Source organism: Engraulis encrasicolus, chromosome 13 (genome assembly GCF_034702125.1).
Source record: "Engraulis encrasicolus isolate BLACKSEA-1 chromosome 13, IST_EnEncr_1.0, whole genome shotgun sequence".
NCBI classification, from domain to species: Eukaryota; Metazoa; Chordata; class Actinopteri; order Clupeiformes; family Engraulidae; genus Engraulis; species Engraulis encrasicolus.
Window position 1 is genome coordinate 32527346 of NC_085869.1, and position 25000 is coordinate 32552345.

At 46.3% G+C, this 25000-nt stretch overlaps 1 protein-coding gene across 2 annotated transcripts in view; it reads left to right on the forward strand.

Moving 5' to 3' along the window:
• The window catches only part of tbx15 (T-box transcription factor 15), a 54071-nt gene that overhangs the window by 10845 nt on the left and 18226 nt on the right, over positions 1-25000 (forward strand). The window contains exons 3-4 of one of the 2 annotated variants that reach the window (XM_063213734.1): positions 5335-5436; positions 15758-15941. In XM_063213734.1, the coding sequence (XP_063069804.1) occupies positions 5335-5436; positions 15758-15941 (286 nt within the window). The remainder of the gene's footprint in view (positions 1-5334; positions 5437-15757; positions 15942-25000) is intronic. The other variant, XM_063213735.1, reaches the window with a different exon arrangement.

Here is a 25000-nt window from a genome sequence, read left to right on the forward strand (position 1 = left end):
TCTCCATTTATTACAAATCCAGTCATCTCGTCTTAAGCGCAGACTAAACTTGTATTTTGGGATTTTTTTGCCGCCATCCAGCTGTAAAATGAGGACAACTAAGGGACTGTTCGTAATTTACTGGGGGGGGAGGGCTGGTGCGTAGGGGGGGGAGGGCCATGATGAAAAAAATGAGGTGGAGGGGAGGGCCATGGCAAAAAAAATCGGAGTTAGGGGGAGGGCCATGGGAAAAAAAACGAATTTATTTTATTTTATTTTCATTTATTTTTTAAAATAATAATTAAAAAATGCTCTGAAACACATCTCAAAGCGATGCAAGGTCCCGGGTGCATATAGCACTGAAGCGTGTATCTGCAATCAAAAAACTCTCAGGTGCAGCTAGGCCTACTGTAGATTGCCCGCGCTGACTCTCTTTCACTGTAGGATTGCTACGGAGGAACATTGAGCATCATAGAAAATGCCCGTGAGCAAATATCAAACTAGCAAATATCAAACTATGGGCTACACAGTTGGGGAAGTTTTGACAACGAATTGGATGGGCATTTCCAGATGAATTTTGGAGAGGTGTTGTCAACTGGTGGTCACAGCCTCTGGTAAGTCATGATTTTATTTAGCCTATTGGCACCGCCGTGTGCTTTACATCTGTGTTCAATGGTCGCATAGCACTGCCGAGAGAGACGTTTGTTTTGTTTAGTTTGTGGTGTCAAGGTAGTAATAAAAGTGGTATTAACAGCGATATGTTGGCTTGGGCATGCATCAACATACACGGTCTTAAACCCATTGGAGGAGCTAACTTGTTGTGAAGAGAAGTTTTATCACTTTGGTGATCAAAAACGGACCAACTAAGAAAGGAATTAGGTGAATTTAAAGTGCGACGGAAGAAGGGAATGTCACCAAAATTGTGCATCGTGTCGGGTAAGAAGTGACTTTTGTTTCTTGCGGTGGAGATTGGATTCGTAGTAGCACATTGGTAGGCTAGGTCTTGCCTATTGCTGGTGAAGTCTATCTTAGCATCGGAGTTGGCTATGGGGTGAATCTATAGCACAGCCGATGGTGTGTGTGGCTTGTCTATCATAATTGCCAAAGTTGAATTGCCGCGGTGTGAAATGGCTGTGCTATTGTTAGATGTTTTGGACTTTTGTAGTGGTGGCGATTTGTTCCTTTTGCCTCTTGCTGCTGATTTGACCACCGTTTAGCGGCACCTTTTAGTGCATCTTAAATATGGGCAACGTCAAATGCAAACTAAAGGTGGCTTTCACACTCTCCCTGTATCAATAGCCAGCAATGGCACCAGCTGCTTTGGCGCTTAACTTAGGCCTACTTCTCTCGCCGATCACAGCACAAACTATTTGGCCGTCAGAGTGTGATCACATTCGGGAAGCAGTAGGCCTATGCCTGTCTGTGTGTGCGTGCGTGCTTTTGTGCGCGGGTGGGGAGACAGGGGTCCTGATCGTATGCATCTTGAGATATACACAGTCGCAATTGCAAGAAAATCTAAATTGTTTGAAAGCCAGGTCACCTCTCACAAGTGCATCGCATAGCCTATTCATGCATTTCTACTAATTTCACACATTGTAGGCCTAGACTGCCTATGGAGAAGAGAGAAACTGTCACGGCAGCGCGATTTGCTCTTGAACACGCCCTCACCTCCACATTAGGTGTGCGTTTCCCTTCCACAAGAAGAACTTAATAATTTTGAAGTGAAATGTTAAACAAAAAAAAGGTAAAATTTAGTCATCCTTGGTTAGGCTACATAAAACATGAAGAAGTTAGTCAGATGGGATTCGCCATTCTTCATCCTAAAATTGATTACAATGCAGGAAATTGCATCTAAAAAAAACATTTTTTTTTTTGAGAGAGGACTCCCAGACCCTCCGCTGACCACAGCACCCCCTGGTCAAAATGAGTTCCTGCGTCCCTGCAATTTGTCTTGGTGACAGTGGAGTTAGGCATCCCATGCAGCCGCAGAGGTAGATTCTAGCGGCTTCTCATAGGTATCCACTGATATCGATAGCACATAATAGTGCAGACAACCGCCCTTGATGTAGGCTACTCTGACTGTTGTCATGATGGTTGTTCATCTACCAATTTTACATAGGCCTATTACATTTTTGTACCTGTAGGGGGAGGGCCATGGGAAAACAAAATTGAAGTGGGGGGAGGGCCATGGGGAAAAAATTGAGGTGGAGGGGGGGGGGGCATGATTTTTTTTTTTGACCGGACTTCCAGCGCACCAGCCCTCCCCCCCCGGTAAATAACGTACAGTCCCTAATATGCCTAACTCTCAGAAAAAAGTCTAGAAAATATAGAAAAAGGCCTACCTGACCAAGTTGAGACACTTGTGGTTAAGCTTTGCACTGTGAAGACTGCTTCAAATTTGAGATTGTTGGCATGCATTTGTTGTCCAGCGTGCACCATAGCTGCACAATAGCGGAGCTGCATAGGATTTTGGCTGCAACAAGTCCAACCGCCTCCTCTGTCAGCCTCCATAGCCGTGAGCGCGAGGGAGGGAGTCTCGAAGCTGTAAATATTCCGCTATAAAATGGGAAGAGATATCAGCGATGATTTGGGGGCCATTTATTTTTCCATCCCCCATTTCTAGCTGTCTCAGGAAATAAATGATAGGGAGGGACAAGAACTGCGTGTGTGAGTGCGTGCGCGCGCGTGCTAAAGATGAATACACTGGGCCAAGGCCTTTCTACTTCTAAATGCCTATACTACTAGGCTACTACTACTACTACTAGCCTACTTACAATAATACGAATAATAATAGCCTAATAATAATAGTAATAATAATAATAATAATAATAATAATAATAATAATAGTAATAATAATAATAATAATAGGCCTAGTAGCTTAATATTGCAGGCCTATTAGTAATAAATAATAATATGGTTTTTTTTTGGGTGAAAATAGCATCTACACCTCCCACACATCCCACACCTCAGTAGGCCTAGGCTAAAGTAGCCTAAAGACTGATCAAAAAGTGATTGTAGGCAAGGTACTGTCCAAGGATCTATGTTTGACTCTCAAGTGCAACCCCGCGCTGCGTTTCACGCGGACCTAAGTTTGAAAAATAATGATCATAAAATTCAACCGTTTCCTTTTTCTTTTGCGCCCATGTTTACCTTCTTGTTAGCCAAGGCCATAACAGCAGGCATGCCCCGGTAGTTGAAGTTGTAGGCCTACTTCATAAATTGAACTTACACAAACAAAGTGTCATTCTATTATCCTGATACTCCATAAATTAGATTTACGTGGGTAATAGCCCCTGAAACGTAATTACTCTCCTCGTTTTAGTACAAGGCTTAATAGCTGTGTGTATTTCATGCTTTTGCTAATAATATGCCTATAAATTCAGAAAAGGGGGCAAGTACAAAAATAGCCCTTCTTTCTCATTATGAAAAGAAAGATTTATGACGTTAAAATGAAAAGCGGGAAAAAGAAAGAAAAAAAGAAACGAATTGCGGCGTTTGAAGTGTAAAATGAGGAATTGTTTAAAATGTCTGTCTTTATGTAGTCCTCCTTTTTAATGCGGCTCGCTTGCTCATAGCCCAGCTTGTTTTTTCACATTTGTGTCAAGTTACTGCCGTTACGGAGAAGGCTGTGCGCAATGTCAGTCGATGATGTGGGTTGGTGGGGGGTTCAGTTGCGAACGGTTAGCCCTGTTTTGGTGGCCTCTTTATGTCGTGCTATATCAAAAGATCCATATAGGCTACAGTTTGTGGCCAGCGTTTAACTAGACCAAGACTGAAACATCGTGACAGACGCACAAAGGAGCTATGAAAGCAGTTGTTCTTTGAATTGACTTGTCTACCTCAAAATCAGACTTTCAACTCAACGTATCACCAAAGAACCTGGACAGACATTTCATTATTTTCATGAAGTTATTGGGCTTTTCAAAGACATTTTGGTCCCAATGATATATTGCATTTAATGTCAGCTTATTTAATGTTTAAATGTAAGCCTATTTTAAATTACAAAGCATTTCTCTCTCTCTCTCTCTCTCTCTCTCTCTCTCTCTCTCTGATATTAACATTACCACAATAGGCTCTACTGTAATGTATAATTAATAAGGCTTAATGCATGGGCCAATGGTTACCCGATTCTGAGCCATCCTTCTTCCTGCCTGGGACAACTGACACGTTTGTCCCCCACTGTCGGCAGGCCTGATAATACATAGGCTAATAATTCTATAATACAGTAGAACTGGCTGTAAATGCTGATCTTCACCTGTAGGCCTATTGTGTTGTCCTGTTCAGGAGGGCATGTCCTGTGGTGAAGAGATATCTCTTATAACTTGACCATGATAGGCCCACTGTAAATATAATAAAACCGCTCTCCTGCCATGCTGCACTGTGTTGTTATCCGCAGAGCACGACTCTGATAGTGTTACTCTAATAATGTAAATTTGACATGAATATAATGACAGCTCTCTCCTGCTGTTATCCACCCGAGCTCTGTTCTAAAAGCGTTATTGTAATACTGCAAATATAACATAATAGGCCTTACTGACAGCTCTCTCTGATAACGTTACTGTAATGCTGTAAATGTAACATAAAAGCTGACAGCTCTTCCCCATGCCGTCCTGTGCTGTTATCCACAGAGCACTGCCCTAATGACGGCAGGCTACTGTAATACTGTAAAGATAGCAGCTGACAGTTCTCCCCTTGTGCTGTGACTGTCCTCCTCTGTGTTATTATCCAGAGGTGGATGTTTCTCTTCTTGGGGCTGAAGATGAATCTCTTATAACTTTACTGTACTATACTGTAATATAGGCTTTACAGCTATGACAGCTGGTAGCTTCTCCCCTCTGTACTTCCCTGTTCTGTTATCTGCAGGAGGATGATCCCTGCCACAAGAGTGAAAATATGGATCTCTGATAACTGTAATATTAACTAGAAATGCACTCAAGAGAGTGCAGACCTCCGCCAAGGCAGTTGTTTGAAAGAACATTTGACTATGATACACCTTCATTTTTTTCCAAGTCTTTCTGCCTTGTTTTTGTGAAGTTAGAAACTGGAATGTCAAAATTGTCCCTATCTCACTACGGTGAAGAATCTTAATGAGAAAATCCTGGCTCCGGATCGTGATCCAGATCACCACTGAAATATAAATCACATGTTCATTTTGTCATTTCCGACAACTCCAAATGTCATCAACATCCATGCATACAGAAAAACAAACCAATGCGGCCGAAAACATAACCTCCTTGGCGGAGGTAAAACATATAATATAATGTCAATGTAATGTAGTAAATACAGTACATGTAACTATAATAGCAACTGACAGCTGTTCCCCTGTGCTGCCCTGTGCTGTGCCGTCCCCCACAGGAGGATGTTCCCTGCCATGCGGGTGAAGATAGTGGGTCTGGACCCCCATCAGCAGTACTACATCGCCATGGATATAGTGCCCGTCGACAACAAGAGATACAGGTCAGTGATGGCTCCATGCACACACTCACGCTCTCAGTCACACACAGTCATACTGTACACACACACACACACACACACACACGCACTCACGCACGCACACACGCACGCACGCACGCACGCACGCACGCACGCACGCACGCACACACGCACACACGCACACACACACTATGACCTGTGTGTAGTGTGTGTGTGTGGGCGCACGAGAGAGTTTTCTCATTTAGTCATCACCCAGAGGATCAAGGATAACATCAACCCTATTCTCAATCTCCATAGCAACAGGATATCTGTGTCTCACCGTTGTCTTGCCTTGCGGCGTTGGACCGTTATTTTCACATTTCCTTCACACCTTGGAATGAGAGATGGCTCATGAAAGATTTTTCATTTGAACTAGCGAATATCTTAAATTCATAAAAGCTATTTTATTTTATTTTATTTTATTTTATTTTTTTTCATTTCTCTGAAAGTTGAGCAAGGCTACCCAGGCACGCCATGTTTTACATTTCTGGCTCTATAAGATGTTTTATTATTTTTTTCTTTTATCTTAGGAGGGGAGATTTCAAACAGTTGGTCCCATCTGAGCACAATAAACACTCGCTGTATGCACACACACATAAACACTCAAGTGCACACACACGCTCACAGTCACACAGACTCAGTCTTGCTGCATGCACACACACACACACACGCAAGCACGCATGCACGTACACACGCACACACATACACACACACACACACACACTACTGTAAAGCAGTCTGACACAAGGCTGCACAACCAGTTTAATTCTCTTAAAAACATGTGCATACACACACACACACACACACACACACACACGCACACACGCGCACACGCACACACACACACACTCACAGAGGACACAGGAACGGTGTGAGTGATTGTGGACATGCAGATGAGGAGTGCAAGGTTCACATAAGTCTGCTATCCCCGTACATGTCATGCTAGCTGAATTGGTGCCTTACTGGAAATGACATTGTAAAAAAGTGGACAAAGCATTTTTCAAGCGACTAAGGGCACCGTGGGGTATTCTTTGAGCCCCCTCAAATGAGGCAACAATAGCAAAGTTGGGGGTAGAATATCGGCATATTGATCTAATGTAGCCTAGTGGTTCTCAACCTTGTCTGAACAAGCACCCCCTGGACATCATCATACGCCTCCCAGCACGCTCTTTAGTATATAAAAAAAAAAAGACTAATGCCCCCCAATAACAACCAAGCACCACCAACTCTCAGCTGTCCCATTCTTAGCGCCCCAGGGCTTCCTAATACACCCTGGTGGGCTGTAGAGCCCCCATTGAGAAACACTAATCTAATGAATATATTATTATATTAAATGAGACTTAGAAAGGGAGAGAAAGGCAGGCAGATAAATACTAGGACCATTTAGGAACGGAGGGGTATTATTTAGCTCACTCTTTGTTAAATTACTCTTAGAGTGAGACCAAAGTGTTACATTAACACTGCAAAATTGAACATGTTTTAGCCTACTGAGATCACTGTTTGAGGATGGATGTTGTCAATTAGGCCTACCTTTGTTTTCTATACATGGGTTTCCCGTTTGTAAACAATCCCTGCCTGCGTGCGCAGCCAGGGGTCCCTCTTCAACCTCTGATTGTTGGAAACCGCTGTCACTCAAAAAATGCACTCACATGGTTGGCTGCTTAGCATTCCGAATGTTTGTGAACAGGAAACCTATCAATATGGTGCATGGCAACTGTGACCTCATCCTCACCCACCTCCCCCTTGTGAAAATGGACTGATAATTTGCTTAGCATCATTACTTTACCAACCAGTATTATTTGTGTGCACCTCCTTCCCCCCCCAATATTTGAAAATTGTTAAATGGCATAATTTTCTCGTTTATTGTCATTCTTCACTGACACTGTTGTACTGTAGTTCTCTGCTCCATGCCACAAAAGTGAACTCCATCGCAAGAATAATTTGAATAGCCTTGTAAAGTGCTGTGTCTGCCTCTGCATTCGACTTTATAAGGGCTGGACTGGGACTAAGACAAATGCCGGGGAACTTTTGTGCTGCATGTCTAAATTATGAGCCAGTTCCTTAGAAAATGAAAAAAAAAAACACTCAGTATCAGCCCCTAAGGACTGTCGGCCCACTGGGAAATGCCCTATATGCCAGATTATCAATCCAGGCCAGAACTTCACCCCTGCTTCAGTCTGTGCCTCAGTTTCTACCAGTGTTGCCAGATGTACGACAATTATCGTATTTGTACCATCATTTTGCCCTTTGTACGACAAATACTGTGGAAAAGAAACAATGTAGGTTTATTTCAGAGTTTTCATTCAGTTGTCTAAAAACAACCATTTGGTTCGAGTGCGATTCCTGATGTTTTGATACTGTAGTTCAACCCTTCTCATATGGCAACACTGGCCACTCACTCTATCTCTGCATTTGACATTTGATTCTTCCTCCGTTTGCCTCTGAACTCTGGACTCTGCAGTTAACCCCAGCCATCACCAAAACCATTTGAGAAGTTGTTGCTTGGGAAGGAGCTCTACCTCCTCTTCTCAGACATCACCTGGTTCACCTGATGTGCACCTGATTAAAAAAAGAAACTAGAAATGGATCACCACCAAAATTGTATCCCTTGTTCCTTTTGTCATTTCCAACAACTCCAATTTACAACAAGTCAACATTCGTTCATAACTTTTTGAGTTACCCTGCTGACCGACAGACAGACAGACAGACAGACAGACAAACCAACGCGGTCAAAAACATAACTTCCTTGGCGTAGGTAATAGTAGCATCTGTGCCCCTCCAAATGTTTCATTTCAGCACTCATTCCTCACAGCTATACCCCTTGTACAATTACTTGCCCTCTTCATTCTGCCTCTGAGCCTCTGACTCTTTTGACAGGCCTCTGATTCCTTTGTTTTCTTTTCTTTTCTTTCTTTTTTTACTCTGACGAAGACATGTCGATGTCGAAACATCTGGCACTGTTCCTAAATAAAAAGGCACGAATCAATCTTTTACTTCTGAGATGCTCCGGTGTTTTTTTCCGTCTCACCTAGACCTCTGATTTCTGTCAGGAAACAATTTAATTAGAAGAGTGTTAAGTTCCAAGGGGTGTCTTTGCCTCTGTTTCTCTGTCTTTGCCTCCTTGTCTCTTGACTTGTGGCTCTGGCGACAGCGGAGGGAGCGTGGAGCATTTGAAGGAGGCCAATATCGCTGAGCGCCTGTGAAGCCAGAAGATCTTGTTAAGTTAAATAGGATTTTCTTGCTGGCTTGGGGATTTTTACCGCAAGCCCCCTTTGCTGGGCCAAGCACCGAACTGTCACTGGAATGTCTCATGGTGTGTGTATAGTGTATAGTGTGTAGTGTGTCTGCATCTGCCTGTGATTGAGCACTGCGTGTGTGTGTGTGTGTGCACGTATGTGTGTGTGTGTATGTGTGTGTGTGCGCGCGCGTGTGTGTGTGTGTGTGTGTGTGTGTGTGTGTGTGTGTGTGTGTGTGTGTGTGTGTGTGTGTGTGTGTGTGTGTGTGTGTGTGTGTTCTATGTCAGGGGGACGATGGAGACTTTTGAAAGACGGGGGAGAGTGCTGGTGGAAACACTAGGCTAGGCTTTATTGCTATTTGCTCTGCTTTGCTTAGGCTCGATGCCTTCTCTCCGCATCGGAGAGGCGAGTTTATATTAGACTTGTAAAAATGGTTGTGTGTGTATTTCTTGTGTTGCGTCCCTTCGTTTCATGTGGTGGAGGCCGGCTGGCCCCTCAGCTGGGGAGCCAGAATAGCAATGTGTGTGTGTGTGTGTGTGTGTGTGTGTGTGTGTGTGCGTGCGTGTGTGCGTGCGTGTGTGTGTGTGTGTGTGTGTGTGTGTGTGTGTGTGTGTGTGTGTGTGTGTGTGTGTGTGTGTGTGTGTGCGTGCGTGCGTGCGTGCGTGCGTGTGTGTGTGTGCGTGCGTGCGTGTGTGTGCGTCATCAAAATATTCAGAAGTATCTGGTATTTTTAAGACACGCACACACACACTAACCGACACATACAAACGCATGCATTGGAGAACACAGACATACGCACGCCTACAAAGTCACAATCATAGACACACATGCCCATAATGACATGCCTAGGCACACAAATCCACACAGGCACCCACACATGCACAGGGACATACATGCACCATGCGAAATGCTAAATACCACGTACATATATACGCACGCAGACACACACATGCTGAAAAACATGTGCACATAAGAAATATTGTCTGGAGGCAAGCAGTGAACACACACACACACACACACACACACACACACACACACACACACACACACACACACACACACACACACACACACACACACACACACACACACACATGGGTCTACCCTGTAGGGTACGGTAATAGTGATACTTACTCTGTCAGTAAGGTAACCCAATATACGACTTGGTTTTGGCCGCTGGTGTGTATGTGTGTGTGTGTGTGTGTATGTGTGTGTGAGCGTGTGTGTGTGTGTGTGTGTGTGTATGTGTGTGTGAGCGTGTGTGTGTGTGTGTGTGTGTGTGAGAGAGAGAGAGAGAGCAGGGATGGAAAAGAGAGAGCACATGATATGTGTGTGTGTGTGTGGGAGGTACATACTGTATATTCTGAACTGTGTTCCATGTGCCTGCGCAAGAGGAAAATTACTTTTGAAGTGTGTGTGTGTGTGTGTGTGTGTGTGTGTGTGTGTGTGTGTGTGTGTGTGTTTGTATATGTGTGTGCACACGAGTGGGTGCATGCGTGTGTGTGTGTGTGTGTGTGTGTGTGTGTGTGTGTGTGTGTGTGTGTGTGTGTGTGTGTGTGTGTGTGTGTGTGTGTGTGTGTGCACAAGTGAGTGCATGTGTGTGCGTGCGTATGTGTGTGTGTGTGCCTGCCTGGTGCGGCACCTTGATATGTGTCCAACCAATGTGTTTTTGTGTGTGTGTGAGAGAGAGAGAGAGACCAGAGAGATGGCCAGCCTTTTGGTGTATGGTAGATCTATGTTCATGTGTGGCTGTTTATGTGATGGCGTGTCCATAGCAGGTTCGAGTGGGTGTCACGTAAAATGTATATGTGTTAGTTTTTTTGTGTTTGGTATGTCCTGTGTCTGTATTGTTGGTGTGTCCAACGTGTCAAGTGTCTGTGTTTGTTTTTTGTCATGTCTGTGCTCTATGTGTCCAGGCAGAGGTGTTGTGCATGTCCCCTCGCATGTCTTAACAGTACTGCACTATGTGTGAGTGTTGTCTCACATAGTATGTTGTGTGTGTATATGTTTGTGTGTGTGTGTGTGTGTGTGTGCGCGTGTGTGCGTGTGTGTGTGTGTGTGTGTGTGTGTGTGTGTGTGTGTGTGTGTGTGTGTGTGTGTGTGTGTGTGATATTTATATGTATTGTATCAATGTGTCCTGTCTGTATCCTTGTTTATACTGTGCTTCTGTCCTGCGTCATCTCTCTATTGGTGTTTTTTGTGTCCAGATGAAAGATTGATGTGTGTCCTGTGTGATTTGTGAGTCCATGTCGTCCAGTGTGTAATGTTAATGTGTCCTGTGTGTGTTGTTGGTGTGTCCTGCGTGTTTGTGTATGTGTCTGTGTGTGTGCTTTTGTGATGTCTGCGTTGGTTATAATGTATGTGTGTGTGAGCCCTTTATTGGGGTGTGTGTATCTAGATCAGTGTTTCTCAACCTTGTTTTAGGCAAGGCACCCTTTCAATTCATGAAAAATTTCAAGGCACCCCAAACCAACAAGCCGTAACATGGCATCGCATCCGATACCACACAAGCTTAGAAAAGTAACACATTTGGAGACGTCACACGACCTACGTTCAAAGTTGCAGCTGACTGGGGCGACCTATATTTACTTTATTGTGCGTAAATGGCAGATGAAAGATTCCACTGACTAACATTAACTTGTATTATACAAATATGCATTATATTATATTACATCATTTATTTATCAGCCACGTTTCCGCGGCACCCCGGTGGGTGGCCTGCGGCACCCCTGTTGAGAAACAATGATCTAGATGACCAATCGTGTCCTCTGTACAGTAATTTAGTAGTCAGTGTCTCGAGTTTGTCCTCACGCTAGTGTCCTGTATGTCTGTTTGGTGTCCTATGTATGCAGGTGTGTGTACTGTCTCTGTACTGTCTCTGTGTATGTATGTTATGAAGCAGACTCTTTCTTGGGGGTGTCTGTGATAGCAGTGTTTCCAGTGTGTGTGCCGGTGGGTATTACTGGTGCTGGTGGTGTGTGTGTGTGTGTGTGTGTGTGTGTGTGTGTGTGTGTGTGTGTGTGTGTGTGTTTGTCATAGAGCGTTGTCTTTATTGGCCATGTCTGTGTCCAGATGGGAGATTGATGGGAGATGAAAGGCAGCTAAGCTAATCTGATTTGCTGTGCTGTTTGGTGTGTAGCAGCTATAGGGTTTCGCCCCCTCCTTTAACACTTTGCAATGAATGTGTGTGTGCGTGTGTGTGCGTGTGTGCGTGTGTGCGTGTGCATGTGTGTGTGTGCGTGTGTGTGTGTGTGTGTGTAATGTGCAGCTAAGGTTTCGCCCTCCTTTAACACTTTCCCTGCTACACAGCGCGTAACCGTAAACAGGGCTCCAAACAGGAAATTACAGAAACGCCGCCTGGCATCTTGTGTGTGTGCGCGCGTGTGTACATGCGTGCATGTGTGTGTGTGTGTGTTTGTATGTGTAAGAGAGGGAAAGAGACAGGGAGGCTGAGGGTGCACATGTGTCTGTTTGAGGCTGTGTGTGTTAGAGAGAGAGAGGGAGAGAGAGAGAGAGAGAGAGAAAGAGCGAGAGAGAGAGAGAGAGAGAGAGAGAGAGAGAGAGAGAAAGAGCGAGAGAGAGTGTGTGTGTGTGTGTGTGTGTGTGTGTGTGTGTGTGTGTGTGTGTGTGTGTGTGTGTGTGTGTGTGTGTGTGTGTGTGTGTGTGAATGAACACTTCCTGGTTTGCCTGCCGGGAGGGAGGGTGTGTGCATATGCATGGTTGTGTGTACTTGCATATGTGAGCTCTCATTTATCCCACTGTCTGCATCGCACATGTGTACATGAACGTACATGCACATGTGTCAGTGTGTCAAGGTGGCCTACCAAGGAAGGTGTGTATGCAAATGAGAGTGAGAGAGAGAGTCTGTATGTCTGTACGTGTCTTTCTTTATGTGAGTGTCTGCATCTGTTCGTGTGAATTCCGATGTGTTTGACCTGTGTGTGTGTGTGTGTGTGTGTGTGTGTGTGTGTGTGTTTGGGAGGGCCATACGTGTAGATCGGATGCGTGATGGGGGGGCTTCACTAGACTAGACTGTGGTAGACTAGACTGGCCTATGCTGTGTAGGCTTTGGGCTCCGAGGCTGGACTGGGATGGAAAAATAGCCTGGGCATTTTTGGCATAGGCCAGCCCCCTCAAACAGCCCACCGATTTTCTACAATATTATTATTATTGGCTCAGTCCACTGTCTATATTAGAGATTGCTAAATAGTAAAGTAAAGACACTAAATTACTTACATTCTAAATTTAAGGCCGGTCACTAAGGAAACAAACAATCGAACAAACAGCGTTGGCCCCTGAGACTGTCAGCCACTAGGGCAGGAAGGATCTAGTCGTTAAGGAGATCGACTTTAGATCAGATGGTTGCAGGTTCAAATCCCGCCCTTCCACTCTCTACCACACTGCGTGGCTGAGGTGCCCTCGAGCGAAGCACCTAACCCCTTACTGCTCCAGGGACTGTAACTTGTAATACAATACCCTGTAAATAACTGTGTAAATCACTTTGGATGAACTAAGTGTAATGTAATGTAATGACGGCCCACCGGTAAAATGCCCTGTATGCCAGATTACCAGTCCAGCGCTGTTGGGCTGTAATGTGGAGCAGCATAAAAACAAAGGGGGCCAAATGAGAGGTTTTTTGTCCGTGTTTTAGCGCTGAGTGATGACTTTGGCAGAGGCGTCACTGCTAAACGCTTTCAACTGTGCGCATGGCCAGAACTAAAGCCAAGCAGCTGTGGGCCTCTAGCCCGGGGAAGGAAGGGTGGTGTGTGTGTGAGTGTGTGTGTGTGTGTGTGTGTGTGTGTGTGTGTGTGTGTGTGTGTGTGTGAGAGAGAGAGAGAAATAGAGAGGGAGAGAGGCAGAGAGAGAGAGACAGAGAGACAGAGAGAGAGAGAGCAAGCGAGTGAGTGAGTGAGTGAGTGAGTGAAAGAAAAAAGGTAGAAGAGGGAGAAGGGGTGGAGAGAGAAAGAGAGAGAGAGAGAAAGAGAGACCAAGAAAGAGAGAGAGAAGGAAAAAAGAGGAGAGAGATGGAATTATTGAGATAACGGGAGGGAGCGATATATGAGTTGAAGGAGAGGGCAGAACAGAGCACAGCAGGGATGTATAAGATAGATAGATAGATAGATAGATAGATAGATAGATAGATAGATAGATAGATAGATAGATAGATAGATAGATAGATAGATAGATAGATAGATAGATAGATAGATCCAAAAGAAAGAGAAGAGAAGGGAAGTGTGTGTGTGTGTGTGTGTGTGTGTGTGTGTGTGCGTGTGTGTGCGTGTGTGTGTGTGTGTGTGTGTGTGTGTGTGTGTGTGTGTGTGTGTGCATCCCTTGTTTTTGGGGTGCCGTGTCAACAAATGTCAATGTGCGGATGTGAGTGCGTGCAAGAGTGCATGTGTGCGTGCGTGTATATGTGTGTGTCGTGTGTGTAGGACTCGTGACCTGAATGTAAAGTTCACCAACGTGCTGCTATTTAGCGAATGACTGTGGTCTGCGTATCTGTACTGGAGTTATCAATCCAGCCCTCTCCCCAACCCCTGTTGTTAAATGACTTATATGAGTTACTTCTTTGGTTGTAGACAGATGATAAATAGCTGGGGTTGAGCTATAGGTGGAGCGAGCGGGGCATTTCCCCTGGGCCCAAGGCTGTACTGTTTTAGATGCAGGGGCCCTATTATGACCTTGGCAGGCTGTATGGGGGGCCCTATGAGTGTTATAACCTATGGGCCTGTGTGCAATTGTTCCGCCGCTGCTAAACACTTCATCATATAATTTACTATTTGCAAAATGGTACAGTATGATCAGTAGTTTATGACATTATCAGTATCATTATCAGTTCATGTAAGAGCAGGGCCGCGCACAGCTTTGGCCAGGCACAAGTCATCTGAAAAGCACCCCCACCCACCCAATACATACAATCTAATGAGGACCGAATTCGGGGTGCATCCTTTTCTCCCTGGGCCCAGGACTACTGACCCCTTTGTGTGTGTGTGTGTGTGTGTGTGTGTGTGTGTGTGTGTGTGTGTGTGTGTGTGTGTGTGTGTGTGTGTGTGTGTGTGTGTGTGTGTGTGTGTGTGGGAAAGTGGTCAGTTGTCCCGGGCCCAGGGAGAGAGGGGCCCCAGAAATGGGTTCTCATAGCATTGTATGTATTTAGAAGTGGGCCCTATCAGATGATTTTGTCCCGGTCCCAGTCAAAGCTGTCAGTAGCAGTGTGTGCATGCATACATGCCTGTGTCGGCTTCTCCGCGTAGGAGTGTGACAGGCACTTCTCCTCTCCACCCACCCTAAGCCGTAACCACACCAAGGGGAGGGACAGCAGGCAGCTGGCTCTGTAGTTCCAATGGGAGATGATTCTCTTCCCAAACCAAAGACCAAAACTACTCTCGTGATCATTATGAACCATCAGCCATGACCCACATGACACTGGGTTGATTTAGGGTCATGAATGTGCACAGACCCGCTGTCTTGAGAGCCATGGATTTTTGTTTACTTTTTTGCAAACACTTTTTTTGTTATAAAGCAATATGGAAAGCTCCCATATACATAAAAATGTTAAGATTTCAGTATCATAAGCTGTAGTAATAAAAACTGTAGTAAAAAAAATTGTGCTTCTGATCGTAGGCAGATGTGACAGAAGCTGTATTGTTGCTGGAAATATTCTGAAAAGTGACATAAAATGTTCATATATTATGGCCACTCTGTATCACAGCTCCAGTGCAAAATAAAAAAAGGCTTTATTTCGCTTTAATGCATTGAACGACAAAAAAACTTCCCCAACTCCCATCCATCCAGTCCTAAAAAGAAAGAAAAAGAAGAAAATGCTCAGGATAGTTGAGGAATAGATGTGAGAAGTAGAAGAGAATAAGAAAGTGAAAAAGAAAGCATCAGGCCATCATTCCAACATTCTGCTAATAAAAGATAACCATGAGTTGATGTTCTTACTCTGAACCCTGTGCATAACACTCCATTCTCTTGTGTTGTAACCACTTTTTGCAGGTATATGCACCCCAGCGTTGTAAAAATAACCTGTGTCTGCTCATAAACCTCACCACCCTGCACCTGTATTGCAGGTACGTGTACCACAGCTCCAAGTGGATGGTGGCGGGGAACGCGGACTCCCCCGTGCCCCCTCGGGTCTACATCCACCCGGACTCACTGGCGTCCGGCGACACCTGGATGAGGCAGGTGGTCAGCTTCGACAAGCTCAAGCTCACCAACAACGAGCTGGACGACCAGGGGCATGTAAGCGAACATGTAATGCGTGCACCCCTCACTCATCACACCACATCTACTTGTAGCTAAAAAACACAACGTCTTTCCTCTCTCCTTCTCTTGCTGAACATGTAATACGTGCACCCCTCATCACACCACATCTACTTGTAGCTAAAAAACACAACGTCTTTCCTCTCTCCTTCTCTTGCTGACAAATCTGCCTAAAACTGACAAATCCTTCGACCCCCTCACCCCTCCTCTTCTCTAGCAGTATTTCTCAACTGGTGGGTCGCGACCCAAAAGTGGGTCGCGGAGGGGGTCATGGGTGGGTCGCGGAGCCTTGGTGTAAAAAAAACGTAATTCTAAAAAAAAAAAATCCAACTTTTCCTGCAACAATTTACAACTTTTATTTTGATAGGCTAGTGAACTCTGTGTCATCTGTTGTCATACATACAATCTGAATGTTTATGCGAGATAGATAGCGTGCAACCAGTCATTCGAGTCTTGGTTACATTTTGAGAATTGCATTGAATTGACTTGAACGCTAAAAAAATTGGGTCGCGACCGAATGAGAGTGGAAAATGGTGGGTCCCAAGACTGTTCCAGTTGAGAACCACTGCTCTAGATACACTGAGGCACTTTCTCTTCTTTCTTTTCATTCTCTTCCTAGTCTGTCTTTCAAAGCAAACCCTGAAACTGACAAAACATCCATCAGTTACGTATGTACTGCATATCAGGCTGTTGAGTCAAACTTGTTATAGGTATACTGCCTTACAAAGGCAAAGTGCAGTAACTAACTCTTTGCCTTGAAAGCCTCGATACTTGGTTGGATAGTGTAGTTAGAGCAAGCATAGGTCATATGTCTAAAAAGGACTTACAGTATGTGGACAATGAAGCTTGGTCACAAGATACAGGAGGTGTTATGAAGACCAATTTCAGTCTGAACTCAATGTTGACAAAATATGTACAGTTGTTACTGCACTTGACACTTTGTAGGACAGTATAGTGGGACACTGGCACGTGGTCACACCTGCCATCCCCCCCCCCCCCCCTACTCTTTCCTTCCCTACCTCCTCTCTCTGTCTCTCATTCCCTATGCACATCAACAACCAGATGGGTGACCAGGGCCATGTAGGACAAACACCACATCACACCTCTTACTTTTCTGCCTCCACCATTTCTCTCCTCTCTCCTTCTCTACCCATTTGACCAACTTGTCACCTATCCTTCATATTTCCCCTCTCTCCTCTCTCCATCTCCTCTCTCCATCCTCCTACTTAGATTGGACATCCATGTGCACTTCTTTCTTGGTCGCCTTCTCTTCTGGCCTCCCAACAATGCAAAGGTCAAGCTGTGTAAAGCTACTAAACTGAAGTGAACTAAACATTTACACTGAGAAAAAACTCTTTGGAGCATTAGTCTTTGTGAACCTATACTCCCACGCCTTCATATCTGGAGTGTGTTTCTCGACAGCGTCGTTGCAAACTAAGTTAGCAACTTACTTGGTTGCAATGCAATTTCCCATTGGCAACCTAAATGGTTAGCAACAATGCTTTCGAGAAGTGGGGTCCTGATCAACCCATCACAGCATTCCACTGATGCTATCGACCAATAGAGTCATTCTGCATATTGGGTCAGCCAATCAAATTCTTGATCCGGCCTTCCCTCTCTATCTTCATGTCCAATCATGTCTTAATTGTATTATTTGGGAAAGTAGGCTATGTATAACATATTATTAGTGTAGCATAATGTGATTTGAAGCACTATGATATTATGCTCAGAGCTACTATAACACTATCAAGCAATCAGTACGTGTCCCAACAGTTTATTTTATACCAATAGCTTATAAAATAAGATTTAGAACACATTAACCACACATTCCATGGTCAAACTCCACTTCTAACATCAAACTGGCCATGTGCCGTTTGTATTGGCACTTACTTTTGGACTCACCGCTGCCCCCCCTCCCCCAACACCGCCCACCCTTTCTGCGGTCAGGTCACACACAGACACACACACCCAGACACACACCCAGACACACACCCAGACACACACACACACACACACACACACACACACACACACACACACACACACATACACACACACACACACTCACTCACTCACTCACTCACTCACTCACTCACTCACTCACTCACTCACTCACTCACTCACTCACTCACTCACTCACTCACTCTCTCACACACACACACACACACACACACACACACACACACACACACACACACACACACACACACACACACACACACACACACACACACACACACACACACACACACACACACACACACACATCTTGCTCCTACCTGCACTTTCAAACATTCCTGCATAAAAAAACCTGGGCCTTGACTAGAGAATTCCACCAGCGTTCTCCAGCGTTCTTGCTTCCATCTCTTCAGGCAAGTTTGGAAAGGGAAACGGTTGAGCTCACACTCTCTCCATGTGGGTGTGTGTGTTTTCATTATGACAACAGAACAGAAAGAAACTGTGTAGCTTGACACTTTCTTGCCAATGTTTTTTAAAGTGAACTCCTATTTTACTGGACGCCTGCAGTGATCAAGGACTCTTATTTTTGAGAGTGTTTTTTGGGTTGAAACTCTATGCAGTATCAGCACTAAACAGCATGGCTGGCACATATAAAGTGCAGTTGTTGTTGGTTTTTCTGGACAATACGTTTGCACGTTTCATTTCAGAGGACAGCCAGTCTTTGCTGGAGATTAATGTTCATTGGACTCATTCATTTTGGCTTGCCGTGGACGGACGAACACACGTAGCATGTGTTATTGAGGGTACTGCATCATGCTGTGCAAAGACAATAGTAAATACAATGGAGGCAGAGAGAGAGAGAGAGAGAGAGAGAGAGAGAGAGAGAGAGAGAGAGAGAGAGAGAGAGAGAGAGAGAGAGAGAGAGAGAGGTGGAGGGAGAGGGAGAGAAGAGAGACAGAGAATGTAGTGCTGTGCTGTGCTGTGCTGTGCATTGGTGCGTTAGAGTAGGTGGGTCATGTGCTTTGCTGTGCTGTGCTGTGCTGTGCTGTGCTGTGCTGTGCTGTGCTGTGCTGTGCTGGGCTGTGCTGGGCTGTGCTGTGCTGTGCTGTGCTGGGCTGGGCTGTGCTGGGCTGTGCTGTGCTGTGCTGTGCTGTGCTGTGCTGTGCTGTGCTGTGCTGTGCTGTGCTGTGCTGTGCTGTGCTGTGCTGTGCTGTGCTGTGCTGCGTTAGAGTAGGTGGGTGCTGTGCTGTGCTGTGGTGCGTTAGAGTAGGTGGGTGCTGTGCTGTGCTGTGCTGTGGTGCGTTAGAGTAGGTGGGTGGGTGTTTTACTTTGACGTCCTCTGTCCCATCATTTCCCAGTTCCAGTTGCATGCGATGAGGACTATTGCTATATCGTCATCATTAATCATCATTACTCTTTCGCCTCGCCAACTTCAAATGTCAAAAACAAAAATCCATACATAACAAATTACACCCCTCCCCCCCATCCCCATCCCCTCCCTTTGGCTCGCACTACGAGGTTGATGATGATGATGATGATGATGGTGATGATGATGATGATGATGAAGAAGAAACGTTTGTGTGAGCTTGAATGAGAAGGTGTATGAGTGAATGAGTGAACGAAGTAGATGAGTGAGTGAAGTTGTGAGTGGTTGAGTAGGAATTTGTGATTGATTGGGAAGTGAGCGGGTAAGTGAATGAGTGAGTGAGTGGGCGGTCTTCTGCCTTTGGCTCCTGCTCTGTGGAGGGATGATGATGGCAACGATGATGATGATGATGATGATAAAGAGCTGTTTTGCGTGAGTGACCTAAGCCAGTACGTTAGCCAGTCAAAGAGTGGGCGGCCCCGGACTAGCTATTTATACTGAACGCCTCTGACAACACACACACACACACACACACACACACACACACACACACACACACACACACACACACACACGCACACACGCACACACGCACATGCACATCTGACATCTCGGAAAGCAGCATTGCTGTCCAGCTCGGCGTCCTGGTGTGTCGCCATGGAGACCTACCCGCCACAGTGACAGTGACGGAGAACAACAATATGGCGCTGCCAGAAAAAGCTGCAGCAGCCCTTTGGAAAACCACAAGTGTGCAAACCCCCCCACGTAGCGGAGGGATGGGAGGGTAGCCTGCGCCACAGCTGGGCCGGAGCTGGGCCAACTGAGTGGGCTGACGGCATCTGGGGAGAAACATGGAACAGCTCCTGCTCTCCTTCTGTCCCTTCTTCTCTCCACTCTTTCTCTATTTTTTCCATCCTGTCTTTCGTTCGATTCCATCTCTTCTCGTTCCATCTCTTCTCATTCCATCTCTCTCTCTCTCTCTCTCTCTCTCTCTCTCTCTCTCTCTCTGTCTCTCTCTCTCTTTGTGAATGCAATGCCGTCGTGATGGATCTTTTCAAAGGGCCACTACTTGGGTTACCAAGCTGATGTTTGGAGCTGATTAGAGGCAGGATAGATGGGGCAGCTGCCGCCATGTTGACGTGCGCTCCTCTTGGACCGCCATCGCTGAACGGCACGCTGCGATGATGTCGCCACTGATAAGCTTTGACGCGTATGCCATATGGCAAAGAGACATGGGGGAGTGGAGACAAAGGGGTCAGTTGTCCCAGGCCCAGGGAGAGAAGGGGCCCCAGATCTGGGTCCTCATTACATTGTAGGCCTATGTATTGGGTGGGGGTAGCCTAGAAATCTAGACACCTCTAGTGGCAGCAAATTGAATTTGCTCCCAGGTTTAGCTCGCTAGGCTAGGGTGGGGGGGCTTTTGGATTACTTTGTCCCGGGCCTGGCCAAAGCTGTCAGCGGCCCTGTGTACAGTATATGGCAAGGAGACCTTTATGCACTGAGTCAAAGTGCAGGAGGAGAGGAGAGGAGAGGAGAGGAGACTCAGACAGACTGGTTTTATTATTAAGGAGCAGGGTTGGGATAAAGGGGCTTTGTGTGGTGGAGGCAAAATCTGCCATCGTTCTCACAAGAAGTGTTTATCCCTCTTCAGATCTTCAGCATGTCCTGGTTTGTCACTTATTGCCTGTTCTGAAAGGAGCAGAAGAAGGGTGATTTATTTTATTTCATTTTATTTTATTGATGAATCCTCTAAAACTTAAATTGTGTTGTCTTTGAGATGGGTTACATCAGTCTATCATCTGCTATGAAATTTTGGGTGAAATGGTGAAGCACAAGCAACATAGTAGAGAATTTTAATCGAATTACAATAATCTAATCTAATGACCTAATGCAATAACATTAATTACCGTAAGTGTCATTGTGTTTGTACAAAGTTTTTCATTTTATCATGGACTCAGCTATGTGAAAGGAAATTGGGATATTTCAATACTTAATTTGGTCATGGGAAGTGGTTAATGGAAGTAAAAATAGACATTCAGGCATTCATGTTTTCATGACACACTGGACATGGTCTTCATAGACTTGTAAGGTAGAAATGACTATCTCTTTTCCAAAACACCATGAAGGCAATTCAAATACAATTTCCATGAATCTGAAACGTTATCTGACATTTCCAGAAGAACTTCAAACATCAAAACACTTGTCTTTCTCTGATATTAACAGAGAAAGACAATTTAAAAATTAATTTTTGAGTATTTTTGAAAATGAATGTACTGTACTGCGTTTAGGGGTTAAGAACTCCTCAAATGCTGTTGGTCCATCAGAATCAGAACGAAGGGAATTCAAGGTGGGAGGTCTACCTGGGTGAAGCATCTACCTAGAATCTCACCATCAGCACTTCCCAGTAAGTCAGTTGACCAACGATAGCTCTTAGTGCGCTGCCACATCACACAACAGGAGTATTACAATTACAATATCCCCCAATACCCCTCTGTAATACCCCCGCCTCAGTGGGGAGTCAGGGAAAGGGGAACTTGGTCAGGGGAGGGGAGGATGGCCGGTCTTGGCACTACCCTCACTCAGGCTCAGGCTTATGCTCCCAATTTCCCTGCAGTATGCCAGCGCCGTATGAAGCAGTGAGGATCACAGTGTGTGTGTGCGTGCGTGCGTGCGTGCGTGCGTGTGTGCGTGCGTGCGTGCGTACATACATATGGTGTGTCGTGTGTGTCTGTGCGTGCGTGCGTGCATGCCTAGTGTGTGATGTGTGTCTGACTGTGCATGTGTGTGCGTGTACATGCGCATGGTGCGTGCAGTGTGTGTGACAGTGTGACTGTGTGTGTGTGTGTGTGTGTGTGTGTGTGTGTGTGTGTGTGTGTGTGTGTGTGTGTGTGTGTGTGTGTGTGCAGCGACGGCAGTGAGGTCAGCTAAGAATATCTGGCTGGCTACAACATGGGCGTAATCCTCCTCCGCGGCCGAGAGCAGGATGTCAGAGATGTTTGGCCAAAGCCACAGGGATAAGAGACCACCATCTGATACCCGGAGCTCGGCTCTGCTCGGCTTTGTTCCACTGTGATTTCTACTCTCTCCATCCCACAGCCTAGCCCCTCAACCTACACCCCCCTCTCTATCACACACACACACGCACACACACACACACACACACACACACACACACACACACACACACACACACACACACACACACACACACACACACACACATACACACACACACACCTGGAGCCAACTTCTGACCCCCTCACAACGACCCCACCACCCAACACACACACACACCTCACCTGTCTTTATTCACTAGTGAAAAGGCCTGGCCATATCAACACCACCACCATTAATGACCTAGATACATCTACACCCCTAGAACTCAAAGCTCTGCCGGACCCCCCACCTCGTCCCTGTACCCGCGCCTGGCAACAGTGAAGGCCGATGTGTTGGGCTGTAGCGAGGCGGCTTTGGGGCTCGCGGGTGGTAATGCGCCGAGCATTTACCCCCATGTACCCCCAATGCCCGTCGGGCATTACGGAACAGCACAGAGTGTATTACCGAGCACAGTGCATTACAGAACAGCACAGCACAGCACATGGGGCAGGCATGGTGTGGGGCAGCCATGGTGTGGGGCAGCCATGGCTCAATGGTTAGAGCGCTGGCTTTTAGATCAGAGGGTTGCAGGTTCAAATCCCACCCTTACCAGCACCTTCATTAATTGCTGAAGTGTCCTTGAGCTAGGCACCTATACCCACATTGCTCCAGGGCCTGTAACCAATACTCTGTACCTAAGTAATTGGGTAAAAGAAAGTGTCAGCTGAGTGTAATGTAATATAATAATAGTAATTACAGAGGCAAAGTGGGCACAATGCTGTACATGCTAACTGAGGGGACATGCCATTGGGGAGGGGGGCACAGCTCTGTATTACAGGCTAACTGAGGGGTGTGGATAAGAAGAGGGGGCTTGTCAGATGGGAGCATTGTCCCCGTTGAGAGCACTTGGGCAGGGCATTATGGAACCAGGTCAGGGATGGTTAGGTGGTAGACGAGTGCAGAACATTTAACCCTGCCAAAAAGCACAGCAGTGGGCATGGGCATGGAGATTACAGGCTCACTCAGGGTGTAGGACACATAACTAAACTGCACGGCAATGGGCATTACAAAACAGGTCACTAATGGTCAGGACGAAGGGGAGTGGTGGAGGTGGTTGTAGGTCAGGTATGTAGAGTAGGTAAGCGCTGAGCATTTGTCCCCGCAAAGTCCCACACCTCCAAGAATTACGGAGTAGGGCAGAACACAGAGCATTACAGGCTAACTGAGGGGGTATGAGGGGTAAAGCAAGCCTTAGCTCTGCCAAAACCCACAGTGCAGCATGGGGCACTACACAACAGGGTCACTGATGGTTTGGTGGAGGACGTGGCGGGGAGTGAGGAGGAGGTAGAGGTATTAGTAGGATTCTTTTACCCCTGTCAGACCCCACAGCACTGGCCATTACAGAACGGGGTCAATGGTGGCTCGGAGGGAGGTGGAGGAGGAGGGAGGGTTAAGGAGAAGGTGGACGAGGTGGCAAGAATCTAGTATTTACCCCTGCCAGAGCCCACAGTCATGTGCAGTACAGAACAGCACAACACTGGGAACTCGGGTAGAGAAAATGCGACCCCTGCCAAAACCCACAGCACCAGGCATTACAGAACAGGGTCACTGGTGGTTCGGCGGAGGAGGAGGTGGGTAGTGAGACCAAGGGTAGGTGGAGGAGGAGGTGGGTAGTGTGACCAAGGGTAGGCGGAGGAGGAGGTGGGTAGTGTGACCAAGGGTAGGTGGAGGAAGTGTTGGTACGCACCGATGATTCAGCCCTGCCAGAGCCCACAGTGTTGGGCATTATACAACAGCACAGCACTGGGTATGAGGGCAGAGAAAATCTGCCCCTGCCAAAACCCACAGCACCAGCCTCACTTGCAGAGAGAAGAGAACATGGCATTACAAGCTGATTGAGAGGGGCGGCAGCATTAAAGTTTAGCAAAAAATATGTTTGTGCGTTTGAAAAAAAATCGCAAAAAAGTTTGGGAACCACTGGTGTTGTGCACTGGGGGTTCGATGTGATGATGAGAAAGGGGAGTAAGACATGGGGGGGGGGTGAATTGGTCAGCACCAAGCATTGACCCCTGGCTGCCAAAAGCCACAATACTGCACAGCCCAGGCTGCCTAATGAGGGAAGACCAGTGGGGGAGGGAGGTGGAGGATGGAAGAGGTGCTGGATGGAAGGTGACAGAGTTGGTAAGCACTGGAGGTTTACTCCCGCCAAAACCCATAGCACTGTACCCACACATCACTCGCTGAGGCTGGGAGAGAGAGAAGGAGAGAGGAAAAGGAGAAGAGGGATGGAGGTGGAGTTGGTTTTAAAGATGGAGCATTTGGCCCTGCCTAAACCCACAGAACACCACACACAGCACAGTGTAGAGTAAAGAGTGGAAGAGGTATGGAGGAAGGGGGATCTCTCATGGACGAAGGGAAGAGGAGGTGTTGAGGGGGGAGAGGAGCTGTGTTTGGTATGGGAGATGGAGGTGGTAGAGGTGGCTCAGCTGTGGCATCTCATAGAGAGAGAGAGAGAGAGAGAGAGAGAGAGAGAGAGAGAGAGAGAGAGAGAGAGAGAGAGAGAGAGAGAGAGAGAGAGAGAGAGAGATGGGGGGAGGGAGGGAGGGAGGGAGGGAGGGAGAGAGAGAGA